Source organism: Taudactylus pleione, unplaced genomic scaffold (assembly GCF_031769625.1).
Source record: "Taudactylus pleione unplaced genomic scaffold, aTauple2 ptg000154l, whole genome shotgun sequence".
Classification (NCBI taxonomy): Eukaryota; Metazoa; Chordata; class Amphibia; order Anura; family Myobatrachidae; genus Taudactylus; species Taudactylus pleione.
In genome coordinates, this window is record NW_028284556.1 from 26,316,790 (window position 1) to 26,337,920 (window position 21,131).

At 38.4% G+C, this 21,131-nt stretch overlaps 1 protein-coding gene across 1 annotated transcript in view; it reads left to right on the forward strand.

The window, feature by feature from the left end:
• The window catches only part of PLEKHG1 (pleckstrin homology and RhoGEF domain containing G1), a 125,631-nt gene extending 105,129 nt beyond the window's left edge, over positions 1–20,502 (forward strand). The window contains exons 11-18 of the mRNA XM_088474401.1: positions 3,914–3,947; positions 4,913–5,008; positions 8,134–8,172; positions 8,721–8,743; positions 9,415–9,627; positions 9,978–10,094; positions 13,176–14,823; positions 15,965–20,502. Of these exons, the coding sequence (XP_088330527.1) occupies positions 3,914–3,947; positions 4,913–5,008; positions 8,134–8,172; positions 8,721–8,743; positions 9,415–9,627; positions 9,978–10,094; positions 13,176–14,823; positions 15,965–17,067 (3,273 nt within the window). The 3' untranslated portion in view covers positions 17,068–20,502. The remainder of the gene's footprint in view (positions 1–3,913; positions 3,948–4,912; positions 5,009–8,133; positions 8,173–8,720; positions 8,744–9,414; positions 9,628–9,977; positions 10,095–13,175; positions 14,824–15,964) is intronic.
• Positions 20,503–21,131: the final 629 nt, after the last annotated feature.

Sequence of the window (21,131 nt, forward strand, 5' to 3'; positions counted from 1 at the left end):
AATTAATTCTGTTTTAGAAATATTAAGTTTTAGGTGGCGAGATGACATCCAAGATGAAATGGCAGAAAGACATTCAGTGACACGGACCAATACAGATGGAGATAAATCTGGAAAGGATAGGTAGATTTGAGTATCATCTGCATACAGATGGTACTGAAATCCAAAAGAGCTGATTAGTTTGCCAAGAGAGGTGGTATAGATTGAGAATAGCAGAGGACCTAAGACAGAGCCTTGCGGTACTCCAACTGATAGAGGTAGCGAAGAGGAGGCAGAATCAGAAAAATGAACAGTAAAAGAGCGATCAGATAGGTAGGAAGAAAACCAAGAAAGAGCTGTGCCCTTAAGACCTATGGATTATAGTGTTTGTATGAGAAGAGAGTGGTCAACAGTGTCAAAAGCAGCAGAGAGATCTAGAAGAATTAGGAGTGAGTAATGGCCTTTAGCCTTGGCAGTGACAAGATCATTAACTACCTTAGTTAGTGCTGTCTCTGTGGAGTGTTGGGAACGAAAGCCGGATTGAAGTGGGTCCAATAAGTTGTGTGAGTTAAGAAAGTGTGTGAGGCGGGTGTAGACAAGTCTCTCAAGTAGCTTGGAGGGGCATGGGAGCTGGGAGATAGGACGGTATTACCATACTTGCCTACTTTTGAAAAAGCATTTCAGGCAGAATGTGAAAACACCTATAAGCACGGCGGTAAAGTGGGCGTGTACTGCTACATCTGAGAGGCGTGTCATAAAATTAATTTACATCCAAATGTAAACGAGCCCAAAGCAGTTAGTAAGATCTATTTGTTGATGAAAACACACTGATATATTATTGAAAATACATGTAGCCATAGGGATCATTGTGCCTAATACCCAACGCAGGGAAATGATACTAATGATCCCATTTGAATGTATATATCTCAGTTTTTTTATTACTATAACAGCTTCATAGTGGGGGTAAGGAGATTGCTGGACTCTTCAGGGATACAGGGAGATTGCAACTATGTCAGGGAGTCTCCCTGACAATCAGAGAGAGTTGGCAAGTATGAGTATTACATGTTCACTACACAGATATGACGCTAACATGAGGCAATTAATATTGCACATTTCTTATTTCTTATACAAACTACATGAACAGCTTAAAAATTAAATATTTTTTTTAAATAGCATTAGATTCACCACAACCTTAAATTTGGCAATTTTTTTTACTTTGATGCTGCCTCAAGATTTATTGTAGACGTATCCATTCTTAGTAAATATACTATATAGGCTGAATTTCCAACAGTTGGCCAGCTTTCACTTGATCACGTCTCCCCCCTGGGCTTGAATAGACAATCCTTAAGTTATAGCATAAAAAGCCATTATTTTCCTCTCCAAGTGATGTAATTTCTCTTTACAATGTAAAAACTAGAGACGAGCGGTTCGGTTTTACTCGGTTATGTTTGGATCTTAAAAACGGCATCATATTGGCTATCCGGCTCTCATGTGTTTTGGATAGCCAATAAGATAAATTCAAATTAATCCAAACTTGCGCTAAGTTGTCGAAAATGACCGAGTCAAACCGAAACCGGCTCATCTGTAGTTAAAACGTGCATTGCGCCATATAATTATGCATCGAACACTAAATTTATCATATTACGCATGTGCATAACATTTGTCGGTATATTCAGCCCCTTATAGCTTAAATCTGCAGCCTATTGCTTTTCAAAAGGTGGATCAGTGGTTTCTAGATTACACTTAACTGTATATTTATTTACATCATTTGAGGTGTAACTTCTACCCATAGAATGCATGGGCTATGCCATGCAGTCACATAAACAATGTAAGTGTGCAGTTGCATGCTGAAGCCTTCATTTACGTCATTTCCATATGTGTATGGTATACCTGGCATACTGGACTTGTGGAAAGCCTAAAACAATTTTGCTTCTTGAACTTGTTCTTTATTTTATTTAATATAATAAAAGCTGTTCTAAAACCAATTAAAAGCCCAGATCATGTTTTATTTCTTGTAAGGCCAATAGACACAAAGAAGAAGGCAGAGTTTCAGGTGTAATCAGCTCACACTTGGATCATTATCTTAAAGCTGCACTAGCATCTACTAAGTAAATTATACTAAGCTTTTCCTTATCCCGGCCAGAGTCCAAGGGTTGATCCGTTCAGCTGTTTTTATCTGGGGCTTCCCTGATTGTTTTTGCACCATCAGACAATAAAAGGAGACTGAATGGCAAGTAGGAGGACCATTAAGAACCTGCAATCAGAAGTTTACAGATTATGATTGTCTATTATGCTCCCATCCCTCTCTGCCGCCATATAAAAGTTGTGAGTGGAATAAATTTGCCATTACAGTATTACAAAATCAGCGAGCATCAGAAAAAACTACAGCATGGAGCAGCGCACAGAGCTTCAGCTATAGTAGGGAGAAGCTTAGTGAGCTTGACCACGCAGGTGGTAGTGCAGATTTAACACGTTTACTTTCTTCCATATGCTTGCCATTATAAAAGAAACCTCAAACAACATATGATTCCTGATAAAACACCTTTTTATTTTATGCATGATTTTATTGGAGATGTGATAAGGGAAGGGGTGACCTATGCTGCTTGTATAGGTGAATCAAAGTATGGGCTTGTTAGATCATTAAAAACCCAACAGCAAACACTATTTTAAGAAAATAAGAGACTGGTACACTGAATGCAAAATAATACTTAAAGTGAATTGGTAGTCTAATGTGTGTTGAAGACCAGTGAAAACAGGAAGGTTACACATGGGGCCAGCAATCTGTGTGTGCCCTACCGTAGTCAAATTTTCTTTTACTTAATTTTTTTAAGAAACAACTGCTGAAACTAGAGCATGACGGCACAACCTTACTGATCATGAAACCCGCTTCACTTTTTTAATATATCTTTTAGTTTAGCAATATAGTATAAAATTAAGGTCTTATTTTCTTATTAACGGCATTGTGAAATACAGGTTGAGTCTCCCATATCCAAAATGCTTGGGACCAGAGGTATTTTGGATAACGGAATATTCCATATTTTGGAATAATTGCATATCATAATGAAATATTTTGGGAATAGGACCCCAATATACACACAGAATACATTTATGTGTTATATACAGCTTATACACACAGCCTGCAGCTCATTTTATACAATATTTTCAATACTTTTGTGTCTCAAGCAAAGTTTGTGTACATACATGAAATAAATTTGTTTAATTTACACCCTATACACACAGCCTGAAGGTATTTTTATACCATATTTTGTAATAATTTGTGCCTTAGACAAAGTTTGTGTACATTGAACCATCAAAAATCAAAGGTTTTATTATCTCAGTCATGAAAAAATTATTCCGTATTTCGGAATATTCCGTATTTCGGAATATTTGGATATGGGAGACTCAACCTGTATACCGTAGTCTGTGCATTTTTTTATTCTCTTTATAGACATTAAAATAAGTTGACATCCTCAGGTTCACCCCGCAGCGCCAGTTCTGCTTACCAAAAGTGACCCACATAGTCCATTACTGACACCTAGTGGTAGACTTCTGCAGTTTCTTATTTTCTGCAGGTTTTCCATGTTCCATTTAAAAAAACACACGAACTCTCCAAATGTCTTTGTTTGTGGCTATAGTATTATTATTATTATTATTATTAACTTTTTTTCTTATAGTACACCACAGTGTGTCCTAAGCACTGTGCAATGAAACAGAATGACATGAATATTGAAATAAAATGTGAAGTGAAATCTGCAATAGAAAATAAATATGTAAGCACTCTGTTGCACAATATGTTAAAATACAAAGCTATTCGACTAGTGCATTCGTATGATTCATATTGTTTATGTATGTCTTAACAGTATATATTAGCACCGATGGGTGTTCAGTGATTATAAGACTGTTTGCAAAAAGTAATGTTGTTCATTTTAAATTATAGGCAAAACAAGCAATTTTGGAAATGGATTCTATACGTAAGTCTTCCTTTTCCTTTTATAGTTGTAGTTTGGGCTGACGTGTGATTATTTCTTTTTATTATTATTTTTTTGTGCCAACTTTTGGTTATTTAGGCTATACAGCTATTGTTTGCATTATTCTGCTTTTGGATGAGAAGTAATGGCGTTATTGACACTACAAGCGAATGTTTGTGGTGCTATTAAAGAGTATCATGCAAATAGAGGATGGTACATGGATAACATGGCTATTTAAAATAAAAGTAACACAGCTTGGTGCAATAGCCCTCCTTTTCACTCGCCATATAAAAGTACAAAGTACAGGAATGGGTATGTAATGCCGGCTGTCGGCTTCCTGCCAGAATACAGTCAGCGGCATCCCGATGGTTGGTATCCCGACAGGGGTCGGGTAAGTATACTTACCCTACTCCCTTCCCCCCTAACCCTCCCTCTTTGTACCCTAACCCTCCCCATTAGTGCCTAAACCTAAGTCTCCCCCATTCGTGCCTAAATCTAACCCCCCTCCAGTGGTGCCTAACCCTATCCCTCCCCCCTAGGGGTGCCTAACCCTAATCCCCCCCATCCCAAAACCTAACCCTACCCCAGCTGCGCTCCATAAGCCTAACCCTAACCCCGCACGGGTGGCTAACGATGAGGGCGCCCCGGACTTACCTCGTTTGGGCTGGCATCCCTCGGCGTCCCGGCGTCTGTATTTCGACGCCTATCTTAAGTCCAGTGTCTGGATTCCCTTGTCTCATAATTACATCCCCAAATTACAATTGTTGAACAAAAATAGGCATAAAAAAGAAACCATCCATGTAATGAAGGGATTATGAAAGAGACAACTAAAAAATGCTGCTTCTGAAAGTCATAAAATAAAGTTGTAGGCCTCATTTGTTTCATAGTGTCACCTTAAATGTATATGATTTTCCATCTCGCCTGTATGTATAGCATGCCATTAATAGACATCTGCTGTACATTTGTAGATCACCCAGGTTTCCCTTACACTGCAGAAGGTGACAGAAAATCTACTTCCAATCTGAAAGAAGACCTTGCTTCAAGCAGAGTCAGGAGAAAGTCAGGTAAGTGCGATACAATACACACATCTGTAATACATTGCCTGTCCTACAGGGCTGGTGCTAGGAGCTTGGTACTCCGGCCATTCATATTTTCTGTTGTATTTAGCATACACAGCACAATTTCCAGATCCTTACGATTTATTTTCACTATCTGTCCTAATCATAATATATGGATGACATAGATTTCATTTGTGGGCATATTGGATCATTTCCAGCCCGTGGTTCTTGTGTTAAATCCAAATTTGTTATGTGAAGAGGGCACGCAGGCAGATCATACTGTCTAGCTGTGCAGCCATTGTTGTTGCCACAGCACATCCAGGCTTTGGGCATCAGTTAACTAAATTCAGGGCCTATTGGTAATTGGCCCTGAATTTAGGAGCTGCAATATTCAGAGTATTATACTGGATGGAGCACAGTAAACCAGCAAGTCTAGTTATAAATAAGGGTAAACTAACATATCTAACAATGAATAAGATAAACTATATATGTTTGGACTTGGAGGAATTGTACAGGTTGAGTCTCCCATATCCAAATATTCCTAAATACAGATTTTTTTTTTAGACTGACCTAGATAGTTAAACCTTTGCTTTTTGATAGTTCAATGTACATAAACTTTGTTTAAGGCACAAAATTATTAAAAATAAAGTATAAAATTACCATCAGACCTTTTATATAAGGTGTATATGAAAGATAAATGAATTTCATGTATGTACACAAAGTTTGTGTGAGCCACAAAATTATTGAATATATTGTATAAAATGACCTGCAGGCTGTGTGTTTAAGGTGTATATAAAACATAAATGCATTCTGTGTGTATATTTGGGTCCCATTCCCAAGATATTTCATTATGGTATGCACATATTCCAAAATACGGAATATTCCGTTATCCAAAATACCCCTGGTCCCAAGCATTTTGGATATGGGAGTCTCCCATATCCAAAATTCCGAAATACAAAATATTCTGAAAATACAGAATATTTTGAGCATGAAACCTTTGCTTTCTGATGGTTCAATGTGCACAAACTTTGTTCAAACAACAAAATTATTGAAAATAATGTATAAAATGACCTGTGCATAAGGTGTATATAAAAACCTATATACATTCTGTGTTTTACTTTGGTCCCATCCCTAAGGTATCTCAGTATGTTATGCAAATATTCCGAAATATGGATAATTCCGATATCCAAAATACTTCTCGTCCCAAGCATTTAGGATATGGGAGACTCGAGTTGTAATACAAATAATTAACAATAAAATAATTACTTTGCCATGGTTTCTCTTTCGCTTACATGCTTGTAGGAAAATGCCCTATTAGCATGCATGGCCAGTTCAACATAGAATAGTTTTTTTGTGGCTCACACAAACTTTGTGTACATACTTGAAATTCATTTATCTTTCATATACACCTTATATAAAAGGCCTGATGGTAATTTTATACAATATTTTTAATAATTTTGTGCCTTAAACAAAGTTTATGTACATTGAACTATCAAAAAGCAAAGGTTTAACTATCTAGGTCAGTCTCAGTGGCGTAACTACTGCCCCCGCGGTGGCTTGGAGGCGCTGGGTAGCTTGGGGGCGACGGGGGCAGTAGTAGTAACTACGGAGGGTGCAGGGGGTGCGGTCGCATCTGCCGGGCACCCGCTGAGTGGGGCTAACTACAGGGGGCTAACTACTAGAAGGGGGCACTACAGGGGGCTAACTACTAGAAGGGGCACTACAGGGGGCCCTGCATAATGGGCACTACTTTAATGGGCACTACTACAGGGGGCCCTGCATAATGGGCACTACTACAGGGGACATTGCAAAAGGGGCACTACAACAGGGGGAATTGCATAAGGGGCACTACTACAGGGGGCATTGCATAAGGGGCACTACTACAGGGGGCATTGCATTTTGGGGCACAACTACAGGGGTCACTGTATAAGGGGCACTAATTTGATACACAGTTTACAGGTTATAAACTATGTTCCCAATAATCTGGTTCTACACGGACATAAAAACTGTGCAACCTGTCTTGAGCTGAGGTGATGGACTGGCAGGAGCAGAAAGGAGGGTTGGTGAAGTAGATCTGTCAGGGTGGGATGTAATGGGCATTACTGTTTGGCATAATGTGTATTTGGCATTACTGTGTGGCATAATGTGTTGTATGTGGCATTACAGTGTGGCATAATGTGAAATAGGGGCATTACAGCATGGCATAAATTTGTTATAAGCGCTTTACTGTATGCCATTATGTGTTATGTGTGGCATTATTGTGTGGGATGTGTAAGGGGCACTCCGGTGTGGCACAATGTGTTGTAAGGGGCATTCTGGTGTGGCACACTGTGTTATAAGTGGCATTACTTAGTGTGTCATAATGTGTAAGGCACGTTGCTGTATCATGTAACCACACACCTTATGGAGCATACACACGGTCAGATTTGTCAGACTTGTCAGATTTGTCAGATGAACGATTGAACGATTGAACGATTTTTGACTGCATTAAAATGAATGGAATCGTCCAAGTCTGACTGCAAACACATCAGATGTCAGATATCGTTATCTGACAAACGGGAACGCGCATCGTTGATCGTCCATCGTTCAGGCATGTCAGATATGAACGATTTTCCTTCAGATATGAACGACTGAACGATTTTTAAATCGTTATCGTTCATATCTGAAGGAAAAATCTGACCGTGTGTATGCACCATTAAACTTAGTCTTTGGGTGTGTGTGATCTTTGGGGGGGGAGCCTGAAACTTTTTTGGCATGGGGGAGCAAAATTTATAGTTACGCCACTGGTCAGTCTAAAAAAAAAATCTGTATTTAGGAATATTCGGATATGGGAGACTCAACCTGTACAATTCCTCCAAGTCCAAACATATATAGTTTATCTTATTCATTGTTAGATATGTTAGTTTACCCTATTGTTTCACCATTCGGACATTTAAGCATCATTCTTAAAACATAAAAAATAAAAGTTCTATTGCACAAACCAGTAAAATACCTGGTAAATTATATTTCAAAAGGCAATAATTTCTCACGAACATGTGCAAATGGTATCGGCCTGCTGTGCATAAGTACTGACTTTCTAGTTGCACGCTAATCGCAATGCTGTCAATAAATAAAACCTTTTTCTTTTTCAGAACCATCATCCAACCTACATAAAGTCATAAAGCAAAATGGTAAGTGGAGAAACTGCTCAAAAGACTTAGGGACTGATTCAAAGATGGATGGTACTGCGCAGCCGCAAGGAAACGGCTGTGCAATACCGTCCAACTAAATACAAATGCAGCAGGAGGTGTCTGTAGGAAATAGACTCCTCCTGGCTGCATCTGCGATCCGAGTGGATCACTATCACAAACATCGAACGCGATGGTTGCTGCTTTGGTGGAAGGCCAGGCTGCGTAAGCTGAAACTTACTCAGCCTGGCCGACAGATCTGTACAGGAAGTCTGTGTCCACCGACATAGATCCTGGCCTTGGCACGCCTCCAGAACCGTTCCGGTCACCGCCCCTCAAACGTGCTGCGGCTAAGGGGGGGGTCTGCGAGCGAGCACGCAGCACACATCCTGCACTTACACAGAATGGGTCCTGCATCTGCACAGACCAGGAAAAATCAGAGATGTATGCAAGCCATCGGGTTTGTGAACATTTCTGAATCAGACCCTTAAGTTGTCATAGTATATTTGAATTGTCAGTGTTTTGATCCCTGTTTTTGTTTCCTCTTCTAGATTCAAGTCCTGAAGTTCAGAAGGTAAGCTATGAATTGTTTTCCTGCTACATGATGGTCCATTGATACCAATTCAGTATTATAAAGCTTTTATGTGTACCTGGTTTTCTATGGGGATGTAGTTACAATCTCGGTGGTCTGGACGCCGGCACTCAAAATACCGGCGCCGGAGGATCCCGTACCGAACCTTGTTTATGTTATTACACCCAAGTCAAGGAGTTAGGCTCTTAAAGAGTGCCAGTCTCTTACACACAGCAGAGCAAGCCATTATTTCTGCTAAACCAGTATACGTACGAAAGCAACCTGTCCATTCCCTGGGGAACAGTGCTTTAAGAGTATTTGACATGAAGTTATTAGTGAACTGATCAGCTGAATTGTTAATAATGGTGATTTGGTCTACAAAATGGCTGCACACATGCTGTGTATGCAACAGGTTCCCTTTAAACAATACTGCAAGGACATTTTTTATTCCGTACACACATATATATGTATATCTATATGGAACATGTTAAACTGAAATAATGCTGTTTTCATACTGTTAGTTTTATTTAATTTAATAATTACAAGAGTATAATAAAGCAATGACTCCATTTTATGTTGCACGGAGTTAATTTGTGAACGCATTACCCACTTCAGGTAAAACCGCTAGAATGGTAATGTTTCCTTTCTGTAATCCACTTGTATTTATTTTACAGCGTATTAGCATGCAGGGAAATTTACTTCCCCAAGCTGCTAAACTAGGTTCAAGGGAGAGGCTCCTGAGCCCCGGAATGAGAAAGGGAGCTCTGGCTCACAGTACCAATATAAGTGGCTCACAGGAGTTCTTCCAGCAAGCCTATAACAGTGAGAATCTGCGTGTGCGGCCAACAGAGCAAATTGATGCTGATGATGAAGAGGAATCTGTACAGGTGCGTATAATGTGTATGTGCGCATGTATGTATGTATGCGTGTACATTCAACATACATAGATGATCAATGGAAATTTACATGGACATAATTAATTTAGCTTGATCACAACCTCCCAGTAATGCAGCAATCCAAGGTATGTTTTGGGTTTTAATGATCATGGTCCAGCTTATACCAAAACCCTGACCATTATGACCATGTAAATTGCTGTGAATTATCTACATGCAAGGAACAAACTCTCTTTTTTCTATGCGTAATAAGACTGTGAGTGCCCTCATTTTCTTTAGAGAAAAAAATGTATATCTGTATGTTAATTGCTGAATTTCTCAATAAGCTTTCTATTGTATTCCAGAATTTACAGCACGCTTCTCAGGCGAAGGTTAAAGGAGGAAGAAAGAGGTTAAACAGTCAGGCTGCAGAGAATGTTGAGAAACGTCGAAGTATCAACCTGAGCTTATGTGAAAGTCAGGTAAGGGAAGCTTTGTTACTGAGGGAAACTTTGTTACTGATCACCAAGGGATAAACTATTCATTCTGACAAAGGCAATAAGCAAATTTTCATCCATAAGTTCAATACCATTGAATTCAATTGGCACAAATCCTACTGCAGTTGATAACACCTTAGTACAGGGCTTGACAAATTTTTGTAAAATCTAGGAGCCAGCTTAAAAGTTTAGGAGCCAAACCATCGCCCAAGACCAAAATACATGAAAACTTGTAGGGACCACAGAGTATTAGCCCAAATTCATTTATACCACACAGTAGGGACTAAATTCATGTTATGCCACAAGTCAGATAATGAGTAATAAGTACATAGGATGCGACATGTAACTTTTTTTTGGGGGGGGGGAGAAAGGAAAGAGTCGCACTTGGGGATAGTTGGGGCAGAGGCACACTTGTAGAGGCTATTGTAACTGGCAAATACTGTATTTGCATACAGGATCCCTGGTCCACAGTGTGATGATCACAGGTAACTAAGCAGCCTTCAAGGGAAAACCTTCTAAGAGTTTGCCCTATACAGTGTACAAATTTAAAAACACAAAAACACTATTACAGCGCAAATGTTGTATATGGGGGAGCCATGTTAATAAAGAATAAATTAAATAAAAGAAGATTTTCCAATGCTGCTTATATATAACACCCAGGTGATATGGTCAGGTTCATCCTAGATCATAAAATTACATAACTATATAGCACATCAGTGAGGGGTATATAAGCTTTCATGACAGCTTAGAAAGTGATTATATTTACTCACAGGATCTCATGGTAGACAAAAACTTAGCCCCAGCGGACTCTAGAGCATGTGTATAGATAGTTATGCAGCCTCCTGTACTTGACATTTCTTTGACAGCACTGGCTGCTGTTATAAGGCAGCTGCTTTCACAACAAACTCTTGTGAGCCCCTTACTTACCTCTAAGCTCACTTGCACGCATCCTCCAGTCCCCACACCGCACATGGCTGCTTCCTTGTCCCAAAGCTGCAGCATGTCTTCCCCTCTGTTGGCGTTCAGCAGCACCACATCCTTCATGCCATTGTAGCGGTCTCTGCCTCTCCCCCTGGAGCTGCTCCTCATCCAGAGCTCAGAGCCTCCCTCATCGCCTCCAGTGTGGTTGTGGGGCATGGCATCCCCGGTGCGGCAAGAGACTGCAGAGCCCTGGGTGCATGCCGGCAACAGCATAGCTGGAGGCAGTGGTTTATGGAAGTGTACACACAATGACAGTCGGAGCCTCACACCCAGATCCTCGCTGCTCCTGGTGCCGATCTGTGTCCGGTACCCATTTCCTCTTCACACTTCGTCACGGGCAGAATAGAAGAGGAGGCAGAGCCACACTGATTGAATGTGGCGGGAATGAACACACTCCTCCTATGACAGAGGGAGTGTTTTTTTCTTCAACAATTAGCTTTATTAGAAACCTCATACCGGGCTCCTGTAAAACTTAGTTGCCAGGACTAAAATCTTGGTCGCCATGGCGACCTGGCCCCCGGGATTTGTCGAGCCCTGCCTTAGTAGCACTGCTGCTATATGGGAGCTTGTTTGCAGTACATGCTGTGTACTGGCATTCACAGAACTCAAAAAGTAACAATAATTGGAATAACCAATCATCAGTATAGTGATTCCATCATGGGGCACTCTTTTTTTTTTTTTTTTTTTTTTGTACATAAATGAATTATTAGTTTCATTAAAAATTAGCTTTTAATATATTTCCAATAAAACAAATAGGGATTTGTTGTGCTCACTTATAAAGATATCTAGTCGAGCTCCCTTACCAAATTATATCATGAAGTTGTAACAACATATGCTTGTTTAAATTCCTATGCTCATATAGCTTCTGATGGGTATATAATAGCAGGGTCAGGTACAGTTCATTTGAAATATACAAATTGTAAATAATAAGAAATAACTCGTAAATTAGAACTGTTTATAGTTATGCATTCACGACCAAGTGCTATGCTCTTTGAGATTGTGTGGTAAGGTACACACAATACAAGGACATTATTACCATTTCTGGTATATGGGTTTGCACATATATGTTGTAGTGGTCTGTGCTCAGGTGATACTACACATACAGTAAAGGAGAAAGGGATATATAGAAGTATTGTTGTTAAAACCAGTACTAAGGGCCTGGTTCATCAAGGATTGCTATTGCGGTTCGAGTCTGAGTAATCGCACGCAGTTGTGCTGCAAAAATATGCTAACGTTTGCAACCGCACAGCCAGCATAGAGACGCCCACTACCGCTTTCTCACATCCATGACCTCACAGTCCTGCGTATGCATCGGTAACATCAGACCCTCACGCAGAATTACAGCAGCTCTGACCAGTCTCAGAAATTATAAGTCTCGTCTCACACAGTGAGTACACAAGTTGCGTAAGCCATTGCAGTAGCTAATTGATGCACACCCAGGAAACGGCGTTCAAACGGACAGGCACGCCTGCGTTTCTCCAACCACTCCCCAGTCACCGCCCCTAAAAAGGCTGACGTCCCGTGACTCACTTTGCGATGGCTTTGTATATGCATACGTGATCGCAATGCTAACCTGCGCACTGTGGTGTATGCACAGTACGCATCATCGCCCAATTTGCGTATGCTGTTGCAATTGCAATCCATGATGAATCAGGCCCTATGAACAGTGATGAACATAAATTGATTGTAGAAAAACCTTAGCAGCAATAATGATAATACATTGCTGTATCCATTTCTACTTTATTAGTCCAGGCCCCAGCACTGATGTTTGCTTATTTAATTTATGTGGAGACTGACATGAAGGTTAGGTGGATAGCTATATGGCCCTGTTGTCAACTTTATGTCCTAAAGTGCTATTAATTGTCCAACAACACTAGATCAATGATCCCTATAGCTGCATTCATTCCTGGTGTGGAAACGTTTATGATGAACATGTGTAAACAGACCATATAAGAAAACATATCTTATGCCTTCATCAGAACAACCACACCCAATCAGGTTATCAATCAGCCTTACAGGAACTGTTTGAGAAGTTTTCCAACAGGCTTATAATGAACCTCTATTTATTTTTCTATTGTTCCTTAGAATTCCAAAGAACAATCAGATGAAGAATTGTCACAACTGAATACAGATCAACTCTTCCCCCATTCTGCTGCACTCCCCTCAAACAGACAACAGGGTAGTGCTCAGACAAATTCACTTATAATGAACATCCTTGGAGGCACAGCTGCTTTGCGGAACATCTGGACAGATCACCAGATTAGACAAGCCCTGTTTCCTTCTAGAAGATCACCCCAAGACAATGAAGAGGAAGATGAGGATGATGATTATCAGATGTTTATGATGACTGAAAGTTCAAAGTTGGAGTCGCCAGTCTCACAAGAACAAAGAGGTGCATCCAGTCGACCATGTAGTTGGCACTTAGGCCTAAAGCAAGATGACAATGTCAATAATTCGTACTGCAGAGTGGTCAGACGGGCAAGTAGTGTCGGAGAAAGTAAATCACACAATTGTAATTCGAGGTGCAGGCAAAATAACAGCAACCATCAGTTTCCTCATCGTGAAGTTATAGATCAAAGTCCAAAGTTTTCAACTCTTGGTTCCTCTGAGGGATTGACAATCGATGATATTGAACATGTATATGATAATATCAGCTATGATGATCTTAAACAGATGGGGCTCGCAAGAAGGGAAAATACAGATTATCTTCAGATTAATGCAAACGCTTTGCATTTTAGCAGAGACAATCTTGATGGTCCAATAGTAAGAGGACATGAAAAGGTCAAGATCGTTTCCATACCAAAACGAGAGAAAGCTGTTCTTAAGAAAGGGCTGTCTAATTCAAGCTCCCAAGAACTTAGAATAATAGAGGAAAATATATATGACTCCATACGCCTTCCAGAACAATCACTGGAGCATGTAAGGAGCAATTCACGTTCTAAGAGGAACAATTTTGTCAGCATGGATGGAGATTTTCAGTGTTATGACCCCTTGCAGCGTTTTGTTTCTGATGAAAGCCTACAGTACAGTGAGGATGAATCCTTGGACCATTGTGTGCCGTCGGGAGATGATTATATTAACTTGCTTGAAATTTCCTCCAATTCTGATTCAGTCTCCCACAAGTCGGCTGCTGACAAGTTGTCCGAAGAAGTAGATGAGATCTGGAATGATTTGGAAAACTATATAAAAAAGAACGAAGAAAAGAAAAATGAGCATTCATTGGCCTCTTTTCCTGTGAGTAAAGATGATGTCCATCAAAAGAGACACAAAGCAAGCAAGTCGCGTTATAACAAAGATGTGCAGTATTCACTGTCCTCACTGTGTTTACCAGATAATTCACCTCTGCCTCTGGCAAAAGTGAGCTGTAACAGTCCATGCAGCCATAAAGTTGACCGGAGTCCTCCAACCTCCACTAGTAGCTCTATGCTAAGCTTGAAAAGGACTTCTATTACTAGTGAGGTGACCATTTTGGAATCTCCTTACTTTTCATCTCAGAGTACTCTGTCCTACACAGACTCAATGAGTGTTGCTCAGGGATTGGACAGCGTTGAAAAATCCTCGAATAAGGTTGTCATGATGGCTCGGCAGTACAGTCAGAAAATAAAAAAGGCCAACCAGCTTTTAAAAATGAAAAGCCCAGAACAGGAACAACCATCTTGCAAGTCAAACAAGCTGAAATCAAAAGACCTTGCAGCTATAATGGAAGAGAAGAAACAGGGAGGGACAGCGATAGGTAAGATTAATTTTAAAGAGACGATATATACATAAAAAAGTATTATATGGGATATTTAGAACAAAAAAAAACATTATTTATTTTCTTGAGCATAATTAAAATAGGTTCTGTGTGGGACAGGAGTTTCTTATTCCTGGGACAACTGTGATAAGGGGTGGGTAGAGGAGATAATATGGGAATGGGGCTTTGTGTATTGGCTTTCTGCATGACCCATAAACAGGTGCAAGTGCTTCAGCTAAAGTGGTCCAAATTTATACAGTTTTAGTGGAGTGATGGATTATAGTGTATTCTTCAGCTAATACAAGGAGCGTTTATGGGGAATTTGCTGGTGAATATAAATGCGAATGATCTCTTTTGTTGTTCCTTCTCAAAACTATTTTTTTATTTTTGTATCCAAGTTCCTATAATGTCTCTCAATGTGAATTTGAGTGATCTTTGGTAGTCATCTACAATGTCTAAGGGGTGCATTGTTAAAAAAAATGTCATTGCTTGACAAAATCAATTAGGAATTTACAATTTTAATAATAACTAAGACATACGGGGGTCATATTTATAGAAATATATATGCTAGACATCCCCCGAAAACACCTATTTTACCTGCAAATATTTGCAGCTCTCCATTTTCCACCGCAAAAGCAGCCCTCATAGGTTTCTATAAGGACTGCTAAATGTCACATTTACCCTGTAAGTAACGCCCCTAGAACTGAGATGTAAAATAATCGCATTGCTGATCAGTTTACTTTTACACATCGCAGCAATGTACGTGTGTGTGTGTGTGTATGGCATTTATATATATATATATATATATATATATATATATATATAGAGTTCCTCAATTTTTTCTTGCTGCGATAAATTATAACTATGGTGCCTGTTGGAGCAGTGTTTAGTTACTGTGTTGTGATTAGTGGACAAGGGCTGTCGTTAGACAACACTATTCAACTGTGTTTTCATATGGCGTAGCATAGATCTTGGTTATTTAGTTATAGATGTTCATAATAATTTAGAAATACAAATAAAACTGCAAACTGGACTACAATTTATACACATAGAACTTTTAGATAACATTCTGAAATTGAATATTTGACAGTTCATTTTTGGTATCCATGCATATTAAGGCCAACATTTGTATTGTTGACAGGTGCAAGAATTGCAGAATATTCTCATGTGTATGACCCGGTTATTTTCCGTGAGTCACCTGTAAGAACACAAAAAGAAGCTAAAAACACTCCAAAGGATTCACCTGCAATAAAGTCAATATCTCAGCAACAAGCAGCTCCTCCTATTCCTCAGCAAAACAGACAATCCTTGCAGCACATTAGCACCAGCATGCATGCTCCACACCTCAATGGGGAGGTTGGAGATTTCTTCACCTGGCCAGACTTTAAAGACTTGAAGACAAAATCTGATATATCAGCAAATGGGGCAAAAGGCCGCCAAAGAAACATAACCGCTGCATGTTCTGTTCCATCTTTGGTGAAGTCAAATCCATCAAGCTTGCATACCCAAAGATGGAGTACAATTAGCCAACAGCATGATGAAAATACAAGTCTGGCCCATGTCTATAATTCACTAGGTAGAAGAGTAGTCTGTGAAAAAACCCAGCCATATATACGATCACAGTCGTCGTCCTCCTCAATGTTCATGGACAGAACAAAAGACCCTATTAAACACACAAAGATGCCTACTGCACCACAGCCACCCCAAAACTCAAAGCCAGAGAGATTGTCTAATATTTATGACTTTGGTGGCAGCTCCACTGATGAAAAAGGACCACAACTTTCAGAGGAGACTTCTGATATAACACTGCAGGACTCCCAGAAGATTTTGGTGCTGAACAAACTGTCTTCTTTAAATGCTCAAATTGCTACTCTAAACTATTTTGCAAACTTTAAAGACACTGAAGGTGATGGGGATGATGATGACTATGTGGAGATCAAGTCAGAAGATGAGGAGGATGGGCTGGAGGCAGCTTCCAGCCAGCCAATGAAATTAAATATGCATGATCATTCTGAACTTGCCCAGACTCCATGTAGCACCAGCACCCCATATTCCCTTAGCATGCCGACTACCCCGATAAAGTCTTTAAATGACAAAGAAACCCCTGATGCCCACATAGCAGGTTATGGAGATGTGGATAAACTAAAGGACTATCTGTGGAGGGCACCACCTTCCAACCAGCAGAATATTGTTCAGTCTCTAAGAGAAAAATTTCAATGTCTTAGCTCAAGTAGTTTTGCTTGAACGCATTTCTTAAGAGTTAAATGTACAGTACTGTAGCTATTCTTCTATATGGGATGATACGCTCCCTACTGCAAATTATATGGATATGAGAAGTCACCAAAGACTTGTGTGAACTTATAACAGCAGAAGACAGCAGGACGATTTGCTTTTATACAGGTCACTGAAGTGACTTCTGATATCCGTATAATGTAGAACAAGTAGTGCATTATTCAAATGTTTCTATTGTACTGATTTAATCATAATTCACTGGTTAAAAGATGACTTTAGACCTTAGTGGTAAGATAGATATTCCATGAATTGTGTATTATAGCTTAATAACCTAATGCACTATATTATCGTAGTACTGTCAAATCTATGTGTTTGTTGCTTTTCATTGTTTACATATAGTATGATGATACATTATATGTTTAATCTGGTTCCTTTAGAAATTCAATGTCATTTTCACTTCTGACAGAAATTTCACAACTTAGTCAAAATAAGCAATGTGACATCCGCAATTTACATTCACATGCAAATGTACCATATTGATAAAACATTTTAAAGCACAACGTAAACAAAAACTGGTTACTGCCTTTGAGATTTATCCCAAATACATTACATTGAATAACTGATTCCTGATAAGCAAAGAATAAAAAAACATGAGAATGGTAACAAATATCCTATTATCAAATGATTATGTTGATCCATGTATACCATAAAGATTTAATAAATATATGCCACACATTACCATTTAATTAGATTTTATCATTGCAAAACAATCTAACTGGATAAATGCAAGCCAATGAGACCTGTGAACAAATTGGTCACACTTTTGCATAGATCTCATTGAATTTCAAAAATTCATCATACCAAATTCTAACAAGTCAAATTAAATTACATTCTTATGGGAATTCTGTTGGAGGAAGAATTTGTCAAATATACGTATGTAAGGCTGCACATATTTGGTTACTACTGGTTTCAAGTGCCAGGTACATTGACTAAAATAAGACTATGATCGGTTTTATTAGAAAACCATTTGTACAATGGCCAAATTCAGTAGGAGCAACAGCTTTGAAAAGATAAACCCCATATACTATTTTTATCATGTTAGGAAATTCTACCTTGGTCAGTTCCAGTAAGATAACTAATGCATTCATAAGGGAATTGCTAATCTGCAAATACAAGTCGGTATATTTTGAAGAACTAGAGCAGTGTTGTTCCCCTTATATCCAGGATATAGATATGACATTACAGAAATTACACAGGTCTTCTTTCTGACAAATAAAGTATGTAGGCTTTTTGAAGAGCCAAGGACCACATATTTGTCCCCTAACAATAGCACATTTCCATTCACTTTGAAGAACAATACAATTAATTTTCCAAAATGCCTTAAATTAGGTAGTAGAATAATATGCATTGATTTGCTTACACTAAAAAGTTTTTACTCATGTGTTTCCCATCATTTTGTAAATATGTTAATTCCACTGTTACAGTGCTATATTGTGGTATAAGTCCTGGTGGTGGTATACAAAGTGTAGGATTCTAACGTGACTTCTAATATCATTTTATAGCTAATATGGGAATGCTTTCCTTTATAACCAAGGAACAATAGAAACACATCATATAATTGGCTTATAAAGCTTGTCTAAAATCCAGACACAACTCCTATCTAAAGACCTAATCAAAGCTTTACCATAGTTAATAGGTTGAATAGAAAATAGATCTCTGTTCTGCACCATATATATTGTGCTGTAAAATCATATTTCTATACTATATTAATAGTCATACTTCCAATGTAAGTTTAGAATCGTTCAAAACCATTTAGCAATATAGCTGTGTAGAATGTGCAGGGATACATTGCGTGAATTTTTATACTGCAAAACATTTGGGCAATAGGTTTGCATGGTAGCAATATATTACTGTCTCGCCATAATATTACGTAGACTTCTGGATAGTGCGGCCATGTTACTTGGTTCTGCATGTTTGTGCACTGTGGTATAAGACATACACATTCCATACATTTTTGCCCAAACAATGGTGGATTACAAAGGTTAGTACTGTTTGGTGTAGTTAAAATTTTTCTTTTTAAACAATATCAACATATAAATATCTGAACACTGGCTATATAATATGTACTGTAATTAACGTATTGTAATCTGTGTCCATTTGAGTTCACTATTCTCTACTTTTTTGACGAACAGAGAACTGTGATAAATGTGATATTTCCAATGGTTTTTCAGCCTGTATAGTGGGAGTTGAAGAAGATGTTGCCATTTATATGTGTATATTGGTTGTTAGTGAGCCTTAGTAAGTTATTGTGTGGTGTTTAGTATTTTTTCTTTTTTTCAATTACAATAGAATTCTTAAGTGTTCTGACACTAGATTTACCATCCTTTCACCAGCAAAAACTTGTTAAAAAGGTGTGGGGGAAAAACAAAACAAAAAAACCCTTTGTTTCAGTTTAACATTGCATGATTCTTAAGCGTATATTCGACCATGTATAGATGTTTACTCTGCCTTACAATTACTAAGAATATATATTTTTTTTGCATTCAAAGCTAATTGTCTCCTTTTTCATAATTTGAAATGTAAATGACAATACAGCTCAACAAACTATCCCAGCTATTAGTAAATAAGATCAAATTAAATAAATAAAACATAATTAGAATTTGATAAATTAACCCCATATTACTAAAAAATGTCTCACAATAAATCCAAGTGGATAACTGTGTTGGATTCAAGAAAAAAATATACATTTTTTTTTAATTGTTCTGCTGTCACTAGCTAGTTACCCATATGTTAAAGTACTTTATTTCTTAAAGCCTAGGTCATATTGTGGAAAATACACATAACTTATTTTTTGCAGTGGATAGAGCGGCTAAACAAATAAATATATAGGTGAGAATTAATTGGACAACTCCATTAATTGGTAACTGCTTCACAGAATAAGAGATATGTAATTGTATAGGTAAATTGCTTTTTAGAATGTATTGTTCACCGTGACGACTAATATACAGAATTTCAGACTCTGCGCTTGTAAGATATTTGTAAGATTTCTCACTATTAAATTTGTAGACTAACTTAGCGTTCTTGAAAAGACACATTTATTGGTTTGGAATGGTTGGTCTCTAACATAAAATTATTGCCTGCACTATGCTGTATAGAAACATTGGTCAAGATTTGTATATAATATTGATTGTTTGGGCTTTATGTCTGAATTTGACCTTAAATAGCATCTTGTCCTATGGATAAGATTTTTTTTTTCTTCCTTTTTTTTTCTTTCTTTACATTGCACTTTTTCATGTTTTTGTATATGTTTTAAAGGAATAAAAGTATGTACATTTAGAATCTTTCATTTCTTACGTTAAACATTGAAAGCATGCTATACCTGAAGAAATATGTGTAATTTTATGATGCTCAGAAAAATAAAAGCAGTGTTTCAAGTTAATACTCTAATTTTTTCTTATTTGGTCTTTTTGCAAAGTATTAGTAAAAGTGAACTGTTAAATGTCCAGTGGGAATAATATGTTAATACAATTATAGGTATAAAAGTTTATAAAATGTTTAGTGTTTTTATTATATTTGTAGATTTGTTTCTTGTAGCAAGGCATGATAGGGCACAGGATTGATGTAGAAATGTGTCTTTACTGAGTGTTTGCACAAACTAACACACGAGTACTTCCAGGGCAAGAGAGTGCATGATAGGCAGAACTTTCGCCATTTACACAGCACACATCTATAGTAATAGTATCGCCTACATGTCACCACACTGTACATCCTTAGGGTAGAGAAATACTAAGCCTGAGTACACATCAAAGCAACATGTATCCCAGCCAACCTGACGATATATCAGGCAGCCATTCACGCTACGCGATGTGGTGTACATCCACGCGATATACCCTTCCATCCCACATTCACCTTCATTCGGTCTTCAGCCTGGTCGGCTAATCTGACATGCAGCACATCAGATGGGAAGACACTGCTGACGACGCATGTGATCGCGCAATTGAGGGTACACACTGGGCAATATGGACTATTCATTGTTTCAATCTGCGTCGGAATGATATATCGTCCAATATATTGCC